Here is a 20,559-nt window from a genome sequence, read left to right on the forward strand (position 1 = left end):
ACTTACGGACCATACCGAATCTTAGCAACATCTCTCCGTCTATTCGCGACAGGAAGCATTTGTGGAGGAATGAGTGAAATCCAAACCCGGCTTGAAACGTTTTTCCCATTTTCGTCTCCACGTTTGTAATTGTTGCGCCATGTTCAGTATCTTCGTGCGTCGGTGCGTTTGTCCATTCTCCACGCGTTACGCGGTTTGTCAGATAGGGAGGTAATTATATTTGTCGGAATGAGCTTCATCTCATTGGTACCGCCTGTATTATTGCCCTGCCCAGTTGTGAGGTCCAGTCACCAGTGACATCACCTCAACCAACCCTGTCGACCCAAGGTTATGCAAACTGTTAGCGGATTGGCAGGCAAATTTAGAGTTGCCCAGGCATTGCATGCATTTTGAGCATTCGTCTTTTATTGGATTGTTTTGCCCCAAGATAATTTCACAAATTTCATAAGTCTGCAGATTTGCACTGCAAATAAACTAAGGTTAACTGGGTGTTTGTGAGAGGCATGAAGGACAAAAAATAATGCCCCAGCTCATAATGGAATAATACCATTGTGATAAAGAGCATTAGTACAAACATGAGCAACAGGAAGTTCTACACTACACATGTCCATTATGAAATGCATCACTGCGCAAAAGAGCAGTTGTAGAACTATGACACAGTTGTTAATTTTTGATCTCACTGGTTGCAGTGACTTGAAAAATGTCTCTTTTGCCAAGGCACAACACCAAGATGGAGGAGTTTTATAAGTTCTTAGCTAAAATTTGGTGATAGGCACTGTAGATCAAAGGTGTGATAAAAAGCCACATCATTGACATGCCATTTAGTGTCCTGTTGGCCACAACATAATCATGCAGGCTTACATGATCTGGGGAGCCTACACACTAAATATAAATAGACCCACATGGTATAAAATGAGAGGAAAATCTGTCATGGACTGGAACTTGCAAGCATTAAGGTGTAGCCATTGCTGGACAAGACATTGCAACTGACAACAAATGCTCTTCAAATACATCAACAGCCTGCAGAGCCCTGTCAGTCTGGGGCAGCAGGGCCCCAGCCATTTTTAGTGCCCTAGCCATGCACCAGCCTCCTTGAACAGCATCAGTGGGTATGCAGTATGGGTATGCAGTGAGTTTTTCACATGGCTTATGTAGTCTATTTCATAATTTTTTTGGTAAGACAGTGTGAAATATACATATGACATGTTTTGTAAAACATCAAAGCAGGCTTGGCATTGGTGATGTTGGATGTTTTCCTGATCAATATGATGATACATCACCAAAGAGGATGATGAAAGGAAGGTGAAGACTATCCTGCTGCATGGCCTGGTGTTGGTTATGTTCCTTAATGTTTCATCCTGCATGATACATCCCAGGGTAATGGTTTGGACAGTCAATATAACCACATAGTTACAAAGTTTAAGTAAATGTGCAACAGTTTGAACAATAATTTAGATTTTGATTTTCCAACAGAGTTTGCAAGATGTTTGTAAATTACTGACAAGATTGGTTGGTCATGCATTGCAGATTGAAAAAAACTTTGTGCTTAAGTTTCTAATGCAATTATAGATTCTAAGAATGATTAGTTAAGCAATTTGCTGTGGAATGCCTCTATGATGTTATGTGTTGAAGAGGGAGTAGTACCTACTCTGTCATACCTTCTAGGCCATTTTCATTTTTGATGATCCTGCATGTTCCAGAAATATTTCACAATGATGATTTCTTTAACAATCACAACTAACTACATTGCACACATTACTGAAACTTGACCAGTTTGGCCCTGGTTGCAGGGTCATAGACTGTGGTGAAGCCAGGCAGTAACAGGAAGGATCAGATATGTCACATTCCTCCAGCAAAGGAGTGGAGTATTATGTGGAGAAGGCAGCCCGCAAGTACCTGGGAGCCAGTGACTCATCAGTGGTGACAGCACTGACCTCTTACATCAATGCTGGATACAGCAAGGACAAGACCACCAGTAAGTGAAGGAGGTCTGGCTTGGCTTTATGTTCTACTTTCAAAGCTAAGCAGCAGGCAGCTGATCTTTTGGCCAGACTTGTTTAGATGCCATAATTGGCTTGATACCTGAGGTGTAATGTCACCCATTTGTCTGCAATCTGTGCATCCATGGTGACCATGAGGTTTCAGTTTTACAAACAGCTGTGTTTTTTGTTGGTGCTGTGTTTGTTTTGCTTGCCAGTTTGCTGTCTTCTTTTACAGTCATGACTGATTGTGTGCTCAATTCTCGGGTGTGTCAAGAACCTCACCAGCATGGCAAGATAGGCATAAAGTGTCGCTCAGTCTAAGACTATTTCCATGCTAAGCTGTTTTTATAACATGGCATTTGTAGTACCCAATAGCTAGTTGGCAACTTGTTTGCCACTGTCGCAACTCAAATTGTTGTGTTGAAGCATCACCACAGAGACCGGCACCAGCTTCGCTGTGATAGCTGATCAATGTGATGTGCCACCTCCAGCTTGTGATGCCACCCCACTTATTGTCCAGGCCATAGTCCTTCCACTGTTGGGGCATCTGGGCTAAAATCAATGAAAATTGTTCCCTGGATCAGCATCAGGAACTTCGACGATGCAGCGGTCAGCATGTGGTGCAGCAGTCTAACTGTCTGAGGTGGTGTGGGTGCAGCAGTCTAACTGTCCGAGGTGGTGTGGGTGCAGCAGTCTGATCGCCTGAGGTGCTGCAGGCGCAACGGTCTGACCACCTGTCCTGACCCGTCAACAGGTAAGATCTCGTCGCTGATCGACGCTAGCAAGGCGGCCAAGCTGACGGCGCGGGTGTACGACCTGCTGGAGGAGAAGCGGCTGGGGCCCAAGTTCGCGGCCAAGCGGCCCGGCGCGGCGCCGGACGCCACCGAGAACGGCGCCAAGAAGATGCGCCGCGAGGAGGCGGTCCCGGCGCGGCCCGCACCCGCGCCGGCCCCCGCGCCCGCCGCGCCCGCCGCTCCCGCCGCTCCTGCCGCTCCTGCTGCCGCCGCGCCCGCCGCGCCGCCCGCTGCTTCTGGGGATGGCAAGGCGCCGCTTACGCCGCTGCAGGTGAGGAGACCGAGCACGGTGCTTTGCCGGCCTTGCGGGCAGAGACTCGGGGAACGGAGGGGGGGGGGGGGGGGGGATACCCGAGCGGGCCGACCCGTTCTCCGCGGCTGCGGTGGGGATACGCTCCGACCCCGGACCGATAAGACCGGAGCGGATGGGGCGGGATGGTGGCCCGGTTTGGTGATCAGCTGCTCACCGATGGCCGGGTAGGTGATCTTGGGAGGCTGCTCAAACAGGCTGTTTGTCAAGATGTGAGATGACCTGTCCATTTGACGTGATTCGACTTTTCGCCATTCACTCCGTCGACCCTGTGAACGGCTGGGTAGAAAGCGGGGCTAATGTTGTATCATGGTGTCACAGGGCACGAGCCTCTCTAGCTCATTTGCCCCTTGTGGCAAACGCGTATGTTTCCCAGGTCGGTCGTGTTTCTTTTCTCCCGTGCTTCTTTGAAGTAACTGAGCAGGTACGCTTTTAATTCAGTTTGACATACATGGCTGCACCGTTCATTTTGTCATGACTTACGCGAGGTCACATTCCGTTGTAGCATGTGTCCGGATCACCAACGTGTCGTCCTCTTCACGCAGATCAAGGAGATGATGGCCAACGCGCAGAAGATGATCGAGATGCGGAAGAAGACGCTGGGCGCGCTGGCGCCGGGGGGTCTGGCGCAGCCAGGCCTGGCGGCGACCAGCGGCGAGGCGCCGTTCACCGACAAGGCCAAGAAGATCGCTGACCTGCAGGTGGGCTGAGGGCGGGTCACCGCTGATCGAGGGCCGACCACTACTGGCTGCCGGCGGCGGCTTGGCTCGGGCTCGGGACGGCGAAGGCTGGTGTCAGACCGAGTTTGAAGCATAACCTGGCCTCAGAGCTGTGTGCTGGTAGATGGCTGCATGGCATTAGCCAACACTTGACTCTTTGGTTGAGGGCATGTGGACTGCACTGTAGGCTCATGGGATGGCTTGAGTATGAAAGCATTTAAGCAGGGTATTTGCCAGTCTGAAGCGGCTTTTGAATCATAGTATCATACATGTCAAGCTTATCAGTGTGTTTCAGATGACCATGTTGTCTACTGATGTGTACCTCTTTTTCCATGTATTCCGTTGTGATACTGATGTCATCTGCATGGTGGGAAACATTTGTGCACGGAACCAAGCTCGCTGAGGTTGATGTAACATCTCTAACGCGGCGCAGTTTTGCTGCTCCGCTAGCTGACGCCGCCGTGTCGCCATGGTGACCGATGCGCCGCCGCTGGCAGGCCGAGATCGCGGCCAAGCTATCGTCGCTGCCGGTACGCTCGACGGACCCGGCCGACAAGCCGCGCCCGCTCATCCTGGACGACCACGGCCGCACGGTGGACGCCTCGGGCAACGAGGTGCAGATCGCCGCCCGCATGCCCACACTGAAGGTGAGCTGACGCCGGGCGGCGCCGGCGTCGGGCCGACGGGGATGTGCGGTCGGGTGCCGTCGCTGGTGCTGTCGTGGGCAGGTTCTCTGTTGGAGTATGCGTTGTATGCGACGTGAAATGTGGGCTAGGTTAGTAGAAGGGTTTCTGTGCGGGGACGCTGTCAGACTATAATCCTGAGACTTTCAATGGAAACGGTGCGCTATGCGTGTGTGTAGTCATCGGAATGGTATCGCTATGTGTCTTCGTGAAGGGCCCGGGCGTGACTCGTCACTTGCTCCGCGACAGGCCAACATCCGTGCGAAGCGGCGCGCCGAGTTCCGCCAGCAGCTGCAGGAGCGGCCGGCCGAGGACGTCAGCGAGCAGGCCTTTTTCGACCCGCGCGTCTCGCTGCGGCCGTCGGCCCGCGGCCGGCGCGCCTTCAACTTCCACGAGCCCGGCCGCTTCCAGCAGGTGGCCGCGCGCATGCGCACCAAGGCGCAGCTCGAGAAACTCCAGGTGCGTCACTTCGCGTTTTGAAGAGAAGGCCGTCTTTGCTTAGGTTGTCTGGCTTTTCGCGCGTTATCATTGATTGGGCGACAAATAAGAGTGCCTTGTAACGGATTTTCGCGGCAATTCATCCTCGTGACTTCGTGTTCCGTATGTGCGCAATGGCTGGCGGCATGGTTGTGCGACCCGCCGCGTCGTCAGATTGCCTCCTCACCCTCACTCCTTCCTCCGGCAACTCTCATTCCCTCCTCCTCCACCGACTCTCACTTTCTCCTCCTCTACCGACCGTTCGCTTCATTTCCTCCACCAACTCGCACTCCCTCCTCCGCCGACTCGCACTCCCTCCTCCGCCGAATCTCACTCCCTCCTCCTCCACTGATTCTCACTCCCTCCTCATCCGCCAACTTTCACTCCCTCTGCGTCCGCCAATTCTCACACCATCTTCCTCCACCACTCTCACTCCTCCTCTTCCACCAACCCTCACTCTCTCCTCCATTGACCCTCACTCTTTCCTGCCCTGACTCTCACTCCCACCTCCGCCACCGACTCTCACTCCCTCCTGCATCGCTTGCAGAGCGAGATAGCGCAGATCGCGCGCAAGACAGGCATCTCGTCGGCAATGCGGCTGGCCATGGTGGCGCCGCGGCCGGCCGGCTGGCAGCCGGCGGCCGACGGCGGCCCGCCCGCCATCGAGTGGTGGGACCAGGTGGTGCTGCAGGCCGACTCGTACGGCCCGGAGACGGACGAGCGGCCGCGCGCCGAGCGGTACCAGGGCGTCACCAGCCTGGTGGAGCATCCCACGCAGATGGCGCCGCCCAGTCAGTACATGCGCCGGCCCGGGGCAGGGGCTGGAGGGACGGAGGCCATGCCTATGGTGGCTGTTGTGGTGGGACGGGACGGCGGTCAAGACGCTCTTTTCTGAGGTCGAGACCGTGGCCGTGAGCGATTGCATGTTGCGCGTAGTATTTCAGAACGCCCCCAGCGACAAGCAGAATCGTGGCCATTGAGTGTAAGTGAGGATCGTACATTTAATGTAGATACATCTCGTACCAGAGCGCCAGCCTGGAGATAGAGGTTTATTATGCCCAATTTCAATCCCTAGGTTTGGCTGATGTCAATGTAACGACTGGCATAACATGGAGCAGCCAGCAGTCTTATGTCGTATCCTGGCCAATTGTGCAACGGTGATTTCGACAACGAGCCAATCAGCGTGGCGACTGGCCAAGCTTTGCAGGATCCAGCCAATGGAGCCGCTTCATTTCTGCATGCATGGAAGGCGATGTGGCGGGCGTCTGCCGGTGACGTGTCTTTCCGTCACCTGTCGTCAACCGCCCGGACGTCATCTGGCGTAACTCGTCCTGACGTCATCCGTCCTGACGTCACCCGTCCACCTGCAGCTGACGGCGGCAAGGACGTGTTCCTGCCGGTGCTACTCACCAAGAAGGAGCGCAAGAAGCTGCGGCGCACCAACCGTCGCGAGGCCTGGAAGGACAAGCAGGAGAAGATCCGGCTCGGTCTGGAGCCTCCGCCGGAGCCTAAGGTGAGGAGCAGCCGGCGGACGGCACGACAGCTGGCGAAGCCGAGCGCGGCGCGCCGTAAACCGGGAGACGATCTCGGAGTAGGAGATACTTCCAGATGAGCGGGCTGCGAAACCGGGTACGGTGTTGTCGAGTTAGAACAAGCCCCGCTAAACGATACTGTTAGGGGTGTCTTCCCATATTTTTGAGTGTAGTAGAGTGGGCTCGCTGGAGCCCTGAAGACCACGTCTTGCGAAAACCCAGGCTTGCTATTCACTCATGACTTATAATTTTGCTCTCCTTGCACCTCCATTTCGATTTGGAGCTGGAAGGAGACCGAGAAGTGACGACCTCGCTCGGCGAGATCAAACGGCGACGTTCAACGCAGACTCTCCGATCACGGTCCAAAATCACTGCACCCTCGTCGTATTGACGACGCAGGAATACCCACCGTCCTCCCTGCCCCCTTCTTGGCGACCTACACCTGTGTCAGCAGCTGAGGGCGATCGATCGATCGATCAGAGATCTGAGGGCGGTCGAATGGTGCGCGTCCGTCGGGCCCGCGGCGCCCTCGCCGGACGGCAGGCCACGGGTCAGGGGGTCGCACGGCGCCGACTGCCGACTCGGCAGGTGTCGCGTGACGCGTCGGCTCGGCTGGTGTCGACGTGGCCCATCCGAACGGAGGTCACCTTTACCAAACCATAGCTCCCGGGGGGTGTAGGTGCGAAAGTGCAATTGACCCGTGCAGAACGCGGTGTCCCTGAACAGGATGGCAGGAATCGACAGGCAAGGGAGACAGAGTTCTCGGGATGGCGTCTGCCCACGGAAGGGACGGCGATCTCGCCACTGAGTGCGCACGATCCTCCAAAATGGAATCTGCCCCCTCCCCCCCCCCCCCCAATCACTGTTCACTTGATTATCGTCATTAGTGACGACATAGAAAAGGTAATATTTCGCCCCTTCGCGAAATGTTGCCTTTCAGTGCCCTGCATCGTCCGCAACACCGCACCCTTCCGATGTCGCTGGTTCTGATCTTCCGTGTTGAAGGCAGTGCAACAAGCCATGTTCTCATTCTACCTGGTCGCCTTCCTGAAGCGCAAAGGACGCCGCCTCAGCCTCTACGTCGCCGGTCCGCGGGTGGTCTCCGCGGGCTACGGTGGCCGCGGCGCGCTAACCCCACCCCTATTTCCCCCTCCGTCGCAGGTCCGCATGTCGAACCTGATGCGCGTGCTGGGCAACGAGGCCGTCCAGGACCCGACGAAAATCGAGGCGCACGTGCGCGCCCAGATGGCCAAGCGCCAGAAGACGCACCTGGACGCCAACGCGGCGCGCAAGCTCACCACCGAGCAGCGCAAGGAGAAGAAGATTGCCAAGATCAAGGAGGACACGTCCACCGAGATCCACGTGGCGATCTATAGGTGCGGCGTGTTGAGAGCGGGATAGGGGCTGGTTGTCGGGCGGTGGTGTCAGAGCGTCGGTGCCTGCGCTGGACAACGCAGGGGTTTTAGCGTCTTTTTAGGTTTGAGCTGGGGGTCGGGCGCGTTTGGCCTTGTATGCTGGCAACATGCCCACCACTTTGAATTTGTGTTGAATTGGTTTTGTTGCCATTACAGTGGCATGAACCGCTTCTTTTCATGGCCATTACCATTCAGTTTTTGCTGTTGACCGCGAATCGGTACAGACTTGGTGTCTCCAGTGTCTGGTCATGCCGCGATATGCTCCGTTTGCTTCTATGTATGCCCTACCGCCTTGTGCTGGCTTGCTGTTGGCTGGATGGTCATGTGTTGACGCGCTGACCGCGAACTTTCCCGTTACCAGGGTAACGGATCTCTCGAATCAAGCAAAGAAGTTCAAGGTAGAGACCAACGCCAACCAACTGTTCATGACGGGCGCGGTGGTGCTCTTCAAGGACGTAAACGTGGTGGTGGTCGAGGGCGGGCCGAAGCAGCAGAAAAAGTACAAGAAGTAAGTCCCTAGCTAACTTGCTGCCAGCCCAGGGTGCTGTTGGCGGCCGCCGGGTGTGGAGGGGGCCATATATGGAGTGTACCTGGATGGAATTTGTCCATGGAGGTGTGGGAGTTCTGCGTAGAATTGGAGTAAAATTGACTTCGCACGGCCCCGAATGAAACGGTAGTTGAGACGTGTTAAAATTGAGAACAGTTACTGAGATCTCTGAACATCGTTTGACAACCACTGGAAAGGGCCATGCCTCACATAAGGTGTCAGGTACGGAAATCCTATGTTTGTGTCATAGACATAAACTAGATGCCTCAGGCTTTCGCCATGCTTGCATTCATTACGGAGGATTTTTTTTTTAAAAGCTGCATCATTTTGTCCCCACTTTATACTCCCTTGTTGCCACGCGTTCCGTCTTGCCGCTGCACCACGTCTGCAAAATGTTGCTTGTAGCGTGTGTTTGTAACGTTTGTGACGTGTGCACGTCAGTGGTGTGGCGCCACTTCGGCGCGGTCGGCCCCGCTGAGAGCTGAACGCGCGGCCGACAGACACCCTTCCCCTCGATCGTAGTCATTGGAGGGTTCGACCAAAGGTTGACAAAGTTGTCGGTCACATAATTCGTAGTGAATTGTTTTTGTATAACAAGTGTAGTAATTTCGCAAGGCGTTTATTATAATCGTTTATTGTAATTAGTGCATTTATATATTGTTTATTGTATTGTATTGTAATATTGTATGAGACGTATATTGTAATCTTCATGTGTGGGATCAAGTGATGTAAGAATCCGAATACCTGGCCGGGTATTCAAGTTTGCAGAAAGTGGGGGCTCAGCTCCGTTCCATAAATCAAGAAGGGCTGCTCGTGTGTAACGTTAAGCGATTGAGATGCTTTAGCTTGGTAAACTGCTTGTGGAAATTGAGATGATTACTATGATTTTGTTAATTACAGGTTGATGCTTCATAGAATCAAATGGGAAGAGGACATGGTGAAAGGAAAGGAAGGAGAAGAGGCCGAAAACAAATGCGTCCTTATATGGGAGGTAGATGGCCATTCTGTTCGTCGCTGCATAAACTAAGTTATAGCGATGTATTCTATTCGACATGGTGTCGCTGTTAAATTATGAGCATTTGAATTCATGTAAGTTCCTCTGTTACCGCTCTTGACATTTGCCGTCAGCTGGGAAGGTTGCCGAAGGCCTGGAGCCAAAGTGATATACATGTCTGCATTCCGATGTTAAGCGACGTCAAATGTGAATAATTATGTGATGGTGTTGGATGATCTCCCGTAAATTTGTCATTGTCGTACGTCATGGCAAGTCGAAATGTCCTCGTATTAAAATCCAAAGGGTTACAGACACTCGGCGATTATTGAGATGGGCGTCTTCCTTCTCGGTTTGATGGACATTACAAGTTATAGATACGTTACGCGGGGAGCGTGTTGTTGACGGGTTTGCCATTTTGCCTTTCGAAGCACCGGCCCTGTGGTGCCCGGCCGAGCCGGCGCAGTGCGTAGGACCGCCCTGTAAGGGATCCATCTCCCCCGGTCCAGCTCGCCTGCACAGGGTGGGCGGCGGCACTGACCCGACCTCGCCGCCACCAGGGCACCACCAAACAGCGCAGCTTCGGCGAGATCAAGTTCAAGCTGTGTCCCAACGAGAGCTTCGCGCGCGAGCACTTCCGCAAGCAGGGTGTGGAACACTACTGGGACCTGGCCTACAGCGCCGCCGTTCTGGAGCAGGAGGCCACGTGATCACCGCCCGCTGGAGCGGAATGGCACGTGGTCACCGCCCCGCTGGAGTGGGATGTCTCGTGGTCACGCCCTTTCTGGAGCGGGACGTCACGTGATCGTGCCCGTGTTGGAGCGGATATCGCGTGATTGCCCTCCCTCTGGAGGTTGATATCACGTGACTGCCGCACTGCGGGGCTGGAGGCAGCCGGATGGCCGCCGCGCCGAAATACGTTTTCCCGTGACCACTGCCGTGTCGGAAGGGTGCCAACGCGACGTGAGCGGTGTGGAGCCGGCCAGCGCATGTGACGAGCGCTGTGAATAACGGCGAACGCGGTTGCCGCCGCGCCGAAGCGTGCCGCCCGACGACAGCTGGCGGCGGCCGCGTGCAGCCCGCGCCGGTGTAGGCAGCCGCCGGCAGCGAGCAGCCACGGGGACCGGAGGGGTCGGCTCTGGACCAGCCAACTGCGGCCGGGCCGAAGCGCTCCGCTGTCACAAACTCTTCGCCGGCCGCCCGGCGAGCTTCGGGAGGGCGGCGGGCGCGCGCGACCGCGGCGGCGGCCACGGCCCGCTGTGATGTGATCCGACCGGCCGGTTCTCCCTCGGTGTGGCGGCGTTGTGTGGCGGTGGCGTGAAGCGTGACGGCCCGAGTGGGCCGGGCCGTTCTGGAGGTTGCTGCTGCGCGGTATTGGCTGCGATCTGGGTCTGCATCGGCCGCGGTCGTTGTGTGTTGACCTCGGACGCTGAACGGGCCTTGTGGATCTGTTTCTGGTGGCACGGACGCCGCGCTGGCGGCGGCCACCGGGGCGCCACGTCAGAACGGAATATATAATCGCTCGTGCTGATCCTGGTGCCTGTTGGAGAGAACGTGGGATGTGCGGGCCGTGACATTTCAGGCGTCTTGGAAGTGAAACGGTGTGGGGTGCTCCGCCGGTCGATAGGAGCGTACACGTTGGCTGAACAGAAGCGATTTCACATTAACATCACCTTGATAAGAAGGAAAAGCACGTGTGTCGCACACTAAAAGCAGGATGGCTAGAAAGCCTTCACAGGCCATGAACGAAATTAAAGGTTAGCAGAATGATCAGGCCGACTCCAGCTGAAAGAACCAGTCATGAATTGCGCCCACAGTTGCCAAGAATATATCCCAGTGCTGAAACTGTAGATACCCAGGACAAGTCGCCGGCTATTATGGTGGCTTTCAAGGGGTCTTATATTGACAGGATGTAAAATCACTTGTAGCGGAAAGGGAAGATCTGGTGATAACTAATTTTTAAGCATCTTTGGACCGTGGCGGGGCACGAAACGGTGCCTATGAAGATGCCGGCGACTGCATGAATGCAAACCTGGACTACGTTTCACGCGAATGGAACGCGTTTTAGGTCAGTGATCGGACATTGGCTCCGTGGCCATCTAAGGCATCTTAACCCTCTTATGCCCAGAGGTCATTTCTTTCACATGGTCAAGCCTGATACAGTGTACCTGTTTGATGCGATACCGCGCCGCGGTGGGGGTCGTCGCGCGACGTGCTGCATTGTAAAGCATTACATGCGCTGGGATGAATATTTCGAGGGAGGGGAAGCTCAAACTGACGCGTATGTGACATAAAATGCGCTATCGGTTTTGGCCGGCACATGATGCTCAATAATAACAAAACAACTGGGAATGTCAGAACGGTTCCGCGGGATTAGGACAAGTTTTGGAGTTAAAGGAGCTAGTTTCATGGTTCCCATGTCTTAGATAGAGCGGGCTTGTTACAACTGCCATCTATGGTCGCATTCGTGCTACATGTCGTTTCCCAGTCATAGTGGGTACTCCATACGATCGACCATATTTGCCTTGTGTTGTATGTATGAGCATTGCTATTGAGTGCTTGTTGAGGCTTTCTGGGGCATAAATAGGTGTATATATGCCCCATATATATCCCATATATATATATATATATATATATCTGGTATATCCCATTTACATATCTAAAAGCAGGCAGGTCACATGGTATTATCTGTTTCCAGGATGCATGTAGAATGTGAGGTTGGCTGACCTTGATGGGCCCTTGTGGGTCTCGTTGGCCTGATGCCGGTATGTCTTATCAAGCAATGCGAGGGTTCTGATTACTGTGTGTTGTTATTGATCAAGGTTATAGTGCTAATCAATGTATATGATCATTTTATACCCTTTTGAAGGCCAAATCTAAAGCCAAGACAAAGTTAAGAAACCAAAGCTGAAACCAGTAGCTTTGCATTAGAAAGCATCAACATGAAGATGAGCTGGTGGCTTCCAGCTTTGCAGATAAAAAGGGCAAACCAGGGACTTAATAAATTGGAAATTCAAAGCCAAACTGAGCCATGACCAGTTAAAATTGCACAGGCTGAAGGTGGAGCCAAATGCAAGGGTTTTGCAGATTGATTAAGAAAAGGGGTTAGCATTGCTTATGATCAAACATCTGAGACTTATCTCCTCACCTCTTGCTAGCATGAATGCAATGTTTAGATAGCTCCCAAGCTTAAATTGTATCTTAGCTGATCCTCATTGTTTCAGGCTCTCAAACATGCATGAATCACAGCCCTGAAAAATAATGTAATTTATGTGGTGATAGTCCAGGCAAGGCCGCTAGAGGCAACATAAAATTAAGTTGTAGCTTCTGGGAAATAGCTAACATGGTAAAGCCAAAACAACTTATGTTTGCATGAAGCCAAAAGTGAAGCAATGATGTAAAACTTTCTAAGATGAAGGCAACTGCTAAAAATGTCATGCAGGTGGAGCAAAAGCCAGCCATATAAAATTACATGATGCTGAAGCTGAAACTTGTCTTGGGCATGGAAAATTTTTCTAAGCTTCATCTAAATCTAAAGTTGTTTGAGGAAATAGGCTTCTCAGAACCAAATTACTTTGTCCTCACTTGCATGTTAAGCCATTCCCATCACCCATGCAGTATGTTTGAGTGTGAAATGGTCTGAAGAGGTCCAAAATTCAGGCCTACCAGCCAACTAATCCACTGGGTATGTGCCAAGAACCATACCATCAGTAATGTTTTGCAGATTTCATTGGGCAGGGTTTCTTGTGTTATTTATGATCAAATAAAGGAAATGCTCACGAAATAAAAGCAATACATTGAGCTGAAAAATAAAGTCATGTTTTGACTTTACTTATATAGCTGACTTGTCATGTATATATTTTCAGATAAATTTAATTGTTACAATACATGCACTATTTCTCATTATCACCTGAATAAGGATATGCATATCAGTTTTGAATGACCTGAAAGATCAAGCAGACAGATTAAGAGTGACACAGTAGTTAGCAATTCAGCACATGAGGGTGTGATGCCACTTGTTTGAAGTTAACCAAACATGTTCAGTCTTGCAATATGTGTGGCATCAGTCATTCAGGTCGCCTTTGGCCTGAATGGCCGTGGGCTAACTCCCCTGGACTCAGCATCATTTGATAAGGTAAGACCATGCTTGCTTTTTTTATTTTTTGCTCCTTTGCATTATTTTGCATTTACACAGTAACTTTTCATACTATGGTTGCATCATATTAGAGGCTGAGCTTTTTGCTTACAAGCATATGCAAATGATGTTTTGCATTATTTGTAAACTGTGGTGTATGTCTGTGGGCTGTGAATAACTTTATTTTAGTCATAACCCTCTTTGTCATCTTGATAAGCTCAAATGTCTATTAGTGTTTTGCAGTCTGGTGATTAATTCTCAAAAAGTTATGTTAACTTTGACCTGATTTTTCAGATAACATCAAAGTTTAAGGCAACACTGATCAAGTTTGATAAATACTTTCCATATGGTCCTGATCATGATGAGTATGTCAAAATGGCAGTCAATGCAGCAGACAACAGTGATTTCCTTGTGGCTGAGGTAAGGCAAATGTGTGTTATCTACAAATGTTAAGGCACTCAGTACCTTGGGGGGGGAATATTTCCAGATCCATGTAGCTCTCATTTACTTATGAACAGAGCATGCCAGGGTTAAGTTCTCTTTAGTTGTTTCACATTTGAGGCTTTCATATAGGAAGACTTGCTTGTGTGTGCCCAGTAAAATGCTATTTTTTGTTAGCTTGCAACTGGTGCCATCACATTACCTGACTTGTGACCTGACCCGGCATACCATTACCTGACTTATGTTCCAGGTTGGTGTCAAGGATTATGGTGATTATGAAAATAAAGACCTACTGGAAAGGTTTGGAATATCACCTGAAGACCTACCTGTGATCAAGCTTTACTTCCCTGTGAGTTTCTTTATCCATCTTTTGATCAGTTTGTGGTACGTTCATCAATGTTGTCGCAAGGACACATGCATGAGTCATTCACTCGTGCTTTGCTTATAGTTGGCCATTCACCATTGATGCTGCAAAGGATTACCACAAAGACTGCATTTCCACATCTTGGAGTTACGGTAGCACACTTGAGGCCATGCAGTCCACAGTGAGGCCAGGGACCTCCACAGTAACCCAGTGACCTCCGCAGTGTCCCAGTGACCTCCGCAGTGTCCCAGTGACCTCCACAGGACCTCCACAGTGTGCCAGTGACCTCCGCAGTGTTCCAGTGACCTCTGCAGTGTGCCAGTGACCTACCCTGCCCGATGGCAGGTCATCCCTGCCGTGTGCTGGCGAGCCCCGCCCCGCGGGCACCGGCGCCGTTGACGCCGCCCTGTGCCGCAGGACGGCCGGCCGCCGCTGCCCTTCAGCGGCCCGGTGACGGCGGCGGCTCTGGGCCGGCTGGTGCGCGGCGCCGGCGTACCGCTGCCGCTGCCGGGCGCGCTGGCCGAGTTCGACGCTCTGGCCGGGCGGCTGGCGGCGGCCGAGCCGGCCGAGCGCGCGCCACTGCTGGCCGAGGCCGACCGGCTGCTGCGCGAAGCGCCGGCCGAGCGCCGCGACACGGCGCAGTACTACGTGCGTGTCATGGGACGGCTGGCCGAAGAGGGCAGCGCGGTTGTGGAGACGGAGCGTCGCCGCGTGCGGGGCCTGCTGGAGGGCAAGCTGTCCGAGCAGAAGAGGCGGGAGATGGAGACGAGACTGAACGTGCTGCAGGCGTTTGTTGCGCCCGCAGATGGCGCGAAGGACGAACTGTGATCTCTGGTGTCGGCTGTATGACGGATCGCGTTGGGACCGTGCGTTGTCGGGTGAGAATAACCGTCCGGCGTCGGTGCGCTTGCTAAAGACTCGTTTGCAGTAGTGATGTTACCTATGACGTGTTTCAGGCTTTTACACTCAGTCACATTCCACGTAGTGCACCTCTCACATGTTTGTTTGACTGCGTTCCGACAAATATAGCGCGTTCGCACCAGCGCTTTGCTTTGTCCGAGGAAGACTCGTCATCGCACGATAGTCCTGAGCAGCGCCGAACTTTATAGCTCTGTACCCTGGTACCGGTTAGTCAAAGCCATCCACAGGTAGGCGCCACCGCATGTATGCGCTTGCTGTAAAGTACAAGTTCCACCCGACATACCTCGATACACAGCAGCTCAACCGCACAGGAAGCCACATCTTGCAGGGAGTTCAAACTCACGCGCTCACGGTTTAAGCGCGCACTCTGGGAGCACGTCAGCTAGCGTGGTACATATCACTAAGATGACGGGCCGAACTTGTCGATAGCCATTCAGTTATACTGGGGGCGTCAGGCGCGGCTATTCATATCTTAACGAGCGCGGGCGCAGGTCAGTAACGCTTCGTATCGTTTCGAGGACATCCAGCTCCCACACCCAACAGCAGCGGGTCTTGTCGGTACAAACGCTCACGAAACTACGACACTGGCTTTGGTATGAATATGCGAATAAATAGCGAATATAAGCACCATCAGGTTCTGCAGGAAACTCGCCATTGAGCAAAACCCTCCTCAGTTTAAAGCGATCTCGCCGCGAGCTCAGGGCACCGGCATCTGTCCTCCCAGCCGCGCGGGCGGCCACGTGACCGGCGCTCAGCCGGCTGTCGCCGCCGGCTATCCGGACGAAGCGCGCCGTCCGCGACACCTCCGGCTGGTCAGGGCGGCACGGGGGCAGGACGGGCGACGCCGGGTCGCGCCCGTGACCAGGGACGGGCAGCGCGCACCGCGTCCAGACAGCGGCCGCCACTCTCAGCCGGCCTCCGCTCCCTCCGTGTTCTGCCGTGCGCACTGTCCGACAGCGCAGGCAGCCATGTGTCGCTCTCCAGCGCTGACCGCTGTCTGTAGATCACTGCTCCAGCGGAGGAGCTGAACGCTGCTCCGTCTGGGACAGACGCCGCCGGTCACTGACCGCACCTCCAGTCGGGAAAGACTCGGTCCGGTCGCGCTCCTGCTCGGGCTACCGCCGTCACTGCTCCAGCTGTCTGGTCACTGTTACAGCTGGCCGGTCACTGCTCCAGGTGGCCGGTCGCCGCTTCAGCTGCCCAGTCACTGCGACAGCTGCCCGGTCACTGTTACAGGTGTCCGGTCACTGTTACAGCTGTACAGTCACCGCTCCAGCTGTCCAGCTACTGCTCCAGCTGTCTGGTCACTGTTACAGCTGTCCGATCACTGCTCCAGCTGTCCGGTCACTGTGCCAGCTATCCGGTCACTGCTCCAGCTGTACGGTCACTGTTCCAGCAGGGAGAGCTCGATGGCACGCCGCACCATCTCCTCCTCCTCGCGCCGCTGCCGGTCGGCAGCCGCGTCCTCCCGCCGCGACAGCTCGAGCGCGGCCGCCATGTCGGCGTCCTCTGGCTCCGGCTGCGGCCCCCGGCTCCGGGCCGCCGCGGGGGCCGCCGCCGCCGCCGTCGGACGCCAGGGACAGCTGAATCGCCCTGGACGGTCGGCAGGAGACACGTGTGACCAGACGATGGCGTACCCCGACACGAGCCCACCGGCTGAGCGGCCGACTGCACAGGGGCGCGACCTCACTAGGGAACGGCTCAGGCCGGTGGCCAGGCCGGCCGACAGCCGGGCCAGCCGCCACACTACTGTACGGGATCTCAGCGACAGCGCGAGCTCGGTGCACCAACTGCTAACTGTTAACTGACTCGAGTTGCTAAAATACAAAGGCACAGACGCCCGACCAGCGCCACCCGACAGGAAGCTGGCTGATTACTCTGGTGGGCTGACGTACAGTTCTGTGGTCCGCCGTGGCTGCCCGTGGCCGAGTGCTGCTCTTCAGCACGTGGCTGCGAGGGCATGCCGTCGGGGAGAGCGGTACACGTAGGAAAGACAAACCACAGGAGAAGGACTAGCACGTGGACATGAGGCAAACGTCTTTCTTACGAAGCATAGAAGTGGGGCCTTCACATTATGACCTAGGAAGTAATACTGAATTTTGAAGGCGATATTAAACCTTGTCACATTAGGTGCTGCATTTTCGGAACAATCCATAACAATATTTTGGAAGCAATGTTTAAAACCACATCACCGTGGTTTATAAACCAACCATAAACCAACCATGCCAGAGGGAGGCCCCACTAACGAATACAAACACCCCTGTAGACAGGCCACCGCGCTCAACGGCCGGACACAAACGGCGCAAGGCTAATGATGGCAGTGCGCCGGTTAGGACCCGGTATACACCAGCATCAACCAAGGAAGTCGTAACGCACCGCGCACGCCTTCGGCAGCAACGGGTGTGTTCATATGAACACACCCGTTGAAATGACACTCCCACGATGGGCAGTGTCAATAGACTAGTGGGCTTAACATTTTCAGGAGACGGCCGTGCTGAAGAAGGGTGGGCCCCACCACCTGCGCCATACCCAGCCCCGGATCGGGGTGCATCGTTACAGCAGGATAAGCTACCACCTAGTGCCGGGGAGCCATACAGCGTGTCTCCACTGGGTGCGTAAGGCGGGGTACATCTGGTGAGTGCTGCGGCAAGGGGTGGACGGGCTGCTAATTGTCGGTGGGCCGGCGACGGCGCAGCGAGAGGGAGCGGAGCAGGCGAGTGCCCAGGCCCTCGGCGGCGGGCGCCGGCCGCCGCACCGACAGACACCGCCTGATGCCGGGCCGCGGCGGCGCGCCGCCAGCGCCGTCTGCGGGGCGTCGTCAGAAGATGGACTTGCGCCGACCGCCGCTCTTGGGCGGTGGCGCGCGAGCCGTGAGCCGAGAGAGCGAGGGCGAGCGGTACCTCTGCAGCATCTGCTCGTCCAGGTCCGGCGCCGCGTGTCCGCGCGGCGTGCACGACTCGGCCCGCAGCGCCTCCCAGATATCCACCTGGCCAGGGTCAGATCAGGTCAGGTCGGGTCAGGTCGGGTCGGGTCAACACTGCGTCCGGTCATTGCTGACAGCCGACAGCCGGTGTACCATGACGAGTCATAACACAGTAACGCCTTGATCGGCGACTGCCTATCACGGCACCATACGTCTAGAACATAGCAGATGTCCTGCACGAAAACCTCGACCAGTATGGCTCACTGGAGCCAACGTCGCAGGCGGAGCAACGCGCGTCGGACGCCGGAGTGCACATAAGCACCTGGCTTGCTCTCGGTGCCGTTGCGCGGCCGCGCACGGCGCTCACGTCACCGGCAGCTCGGCCGGCAGCAGCGGCGGCGGCGGCGGCTCACCCGTTCGTTCTCGGTGCCGGAGTCGAGCAGGCTCTGCTGGATGGCCATCTGCAGCAGCTCGTCCTCCTCGTCCGGACCCCCGAAGTGGCGCATCACCCCCGAGCCTGGCCACACGGCGCGGTCGTGGCAGCGGCACCGCAGCGGCCTCCGGCGCGCAGAACACAGACCGCGCCTGCCGCCGCAGCACCGGCGGCACACCGACGAAATAACGCAAGCAGAACCACCGGTGTGGGCGGCCCCGCGCCGGCGATCGAGGTGATGCATATATTGCATGTTACGGACTGATGTCCGGTGTATCCCGTCCACCAGAGATACTGACAACGGCAACAGAAGGACCCCGCACCCGCTTGCCAGGGGACGGACGCCCAGCACACGGCACGGCACTGACGCCACCGCTCTGGGCGCTCGGACGACCTGGCGGAGCAGAGGACGAGGGGCCGAGGACGCGGCGCGCCGCAGGGGTGGGGTTTGGGGGGCGGCACCCCGGGGCGTCCAGCCGGCAGCGTCGCCACACTCACCGACGCTGCGGTAGCCCGCCGGCGGCTCGAACACGGCCTCGTCCACCACGCACGCCGGCCGGCCGGGCTCCTCGATCACGGACACGTGCTGCACCGGCTCGTCCACGGCGAAGATGTTGCCGAACGTGATCCGCGCCGTCAGCACGTGAAAGAGCGGGATCTCTGCCGCACGGACGAGCACGCGCGTTACGGGGGGCTCACGGCGAGCGCCGGCCGCGCTGTGCCGAGCGACGCGACGGAGACCGGCTCACGGCCCGGCGCGAGGGCGGCACGCACGCTTCAGCGCGGTGGGATGACGCCAGAGGCGTCGCAACCAGACACTTAGTGACATATGTGAAAATGGGGTCTGCATAGAAGCAAAGACCATACCGAAAAAAGGAGAGCGAGTCGCCATCCATACCAGTTTGCTATGGATGGTGACAGGTGTGCTTATCAATATGGAAGACAAGCAAGACAGCATCACTCCACGGGTGACTTCCAAATGAATTCAGCACGCAAGAGAAGTCACTAACCTATTTTGACGGGGAATCCTGAAGGCAGCTGCATCTGAATAAACTCTTTTAGTTTGGCAAAATGTGTGGAATGTATAGACATCAGGTCCACTATGGGCATCACTTGCTCTTGTAGGCTCAGCGGATATTCCTCGCATAGCCATAGCGTCGCCTGAAACATGCGTCGTTGTGATAACTGAGAATCATACTGACCAAAGTGTCACTGGAAAACAACTTGACATCTATCACAGTTACAGGCGACAGCTGAGTAAAATCCTTCCACGTCACATGTCGCACACAGCGTGAGAGGTCTGACCACCAAGCCGGTCTGTTTAACATGCGGACGTTGGGGCAGCTGTCTCTTAAGAACCACTACACAACACAACGTCCTCACACGCTCGAACCCCGCCAAGTGAGACGTTCCAATGCTTTCCCCATCGGCTGCCGGTGGGCCCGTTCGCCCCAGCGCTGGTGGTACGGCACAGAGCCGAGGGGCACCAGCCCCGCGCCGTCACCACGCCCGCGCGGCGCCACGGACCTTGAGCCTCTGCGTCTTGGTGGCGGTGTGGCGCGGCCGGCCGATGTCGCGCTCGCCCAGGTCGCAGGCCGGGTCGAAGTACTCCTCGGCCGCGATGTGGCACGGGTTCGTGCTCGACTCGCTCACCTCCGGCTGCCGGCGGGCGGAGGGGAGTGAGACGCCGCCGCTCGTTGCTCACGGCAGCGCTTCACACCGATCGCGGACGTGGCGGTGACACGTGCTGACGTCATCACACAAGGGGGGCTCAGGCCCGCACGCGGTCGGGAGAGGTGTGCTCCGTTTCACGCGGTCCCGTGACGACGCTGATAGGCTCCTCCACTCGTATAGCGGCACAGGGCGGCTCCACACTTGATGGATCGGCCGCG

General features: G+C 55.4%; 4 protein-coding genes across 4 annotated transcripts in view; 3 read left to right on the forward strand and 1 right to left on the reverse strand.

The window, feature by feature from the left end:
• Window positions 1–97: 97 nt before the first annotated feature.
• LOC119090135 (uncharacterized) lies at window positions 98–3,302 on the forward strand. Its single transcript, XM_037212928.1, has 4 exons — window positions 98–210; window positions 1,774–1,975; window positions 2,737–2,903; window positions 3,258–3,302. Exons 2-4 carry the CDS (start codon window positions 1,837–1,839, stop codon window positions 3,300–3,302), a joined length of 351 nt encoding a protein of 116 aa, XP_037068823.1. The 5' UTR covers window positions 98–210; window positions 1,774–1,836.
• On the forward strand, window positions 2,957–10,616 carry LOC119090533 (U4/U6 small nuclear ribonucleoprotein Prp3). The gene is made up of 10 exons (XM_037213351.1): window positions 2,957–3,047; window positions 3,632–3,787; window positions 4,303–4,452; window positions 4,738–4,947; window positions 5,513–5,756; window positions 6,336–6,478; window positions 7,659–7,873; window positions 8,274–8,420; window positions 9,360–9,450; window positions 10,011–10,616. The coding sequence occupies exons 2-10, from the start codon at window positions 3,641–3,643 to the stop codon at window positions 10,158–10,160; spliced, it is 1,497 nt and encodes a 498-aa protein (XP_037069246.1). The 5' UTR covers window positions 2,957–3,047; window positions 3,632–3,640; the 3' UTR covers window positions 10,161–10,616.
• Window positions 10,617–13,316: 2,700 nt separating this feature from the next.
• wbl (endoplasmic reticulum protein 29-like protein wbl) lies at window positions 13,317–15,426 on the forward strand. The gene is made up of 5 exons (XM_037212930.1): window positions 13,317–13,585; window positions 13,880–14,005; window positions 14,277–14,375; window positions 14,808–14,837; window positions 14,883–15,426. The coding sequence occupies exons 1-5, from the start codon at window positions 13,487–13,489 to the stop codon at window positions 15,216–15,218; spliced, it is 690 nt and encodes a 229-aa protein (XP_037068825.1). The 5' UTR covers window positions 13,317–13,486; the 3' UTR covers window positions 15,219–15,426.
• A 1,009-nt stretch (window positions 15,427–16,435) lies between these two features.
• The window catches only part of LOC119090137 (ankyrin repeat domain-containing protein 13D), a 5,687-nt gene continuing 1,563 nt past the window's right edge, over window positions 16,436–20,559 (reverse strand). The window contains exons 2-8 of the mRNA XM_037212931.1: window positions 20,195–20,326; window positions 19,678–19,828; window positions 19,166–19,327; window positions 18,648–18,751; window positions 18,212–18,297; window positions 16,855–16,904; window positions 16,436–16,518 (exon numbers count right to left, since the gene is read on the reverse strand). Coding sequence (XP_037068826.1) covers window positions 16,436–16,518; window positions 16,855–16,904; window positions 18,212–18,297; window positions 18,648–18,751; window positions 19,166–19,327; window positions 19,678–19,828; window positions 20,195–20,326 — 768 coding nt within the window. The remainder of the gene's footprint in view (window positions 16,519–16,854; window positions 16,905–18,211; window positions 18,298–18,647; window positions 18,752–19,165; window positions 19,328–19,677; window positions 19,829–20,194; window positions 20,327–20,559) is intronic.

Source organism: Pollicipes pollicipes, unplaced genomic scaffold, assembly GCF_011947565.3.
Source record: "Pollicipes pollicipes isolate AB1234 unplaced genomic scaffold, Ppol_2.1 Scaffold_3087;HRSCAF=3621_pilon_pilon_pilon, whole genome shotgun sequence".
NCBI classification, from domain to species: domain Eukaryota; kingdom Metazoa; phylum Arthropoda; class Thecostraca; order Pollicipedomorpha; family Pollicipedidae; genus Pollicipes; species Pollicipes pollicipes.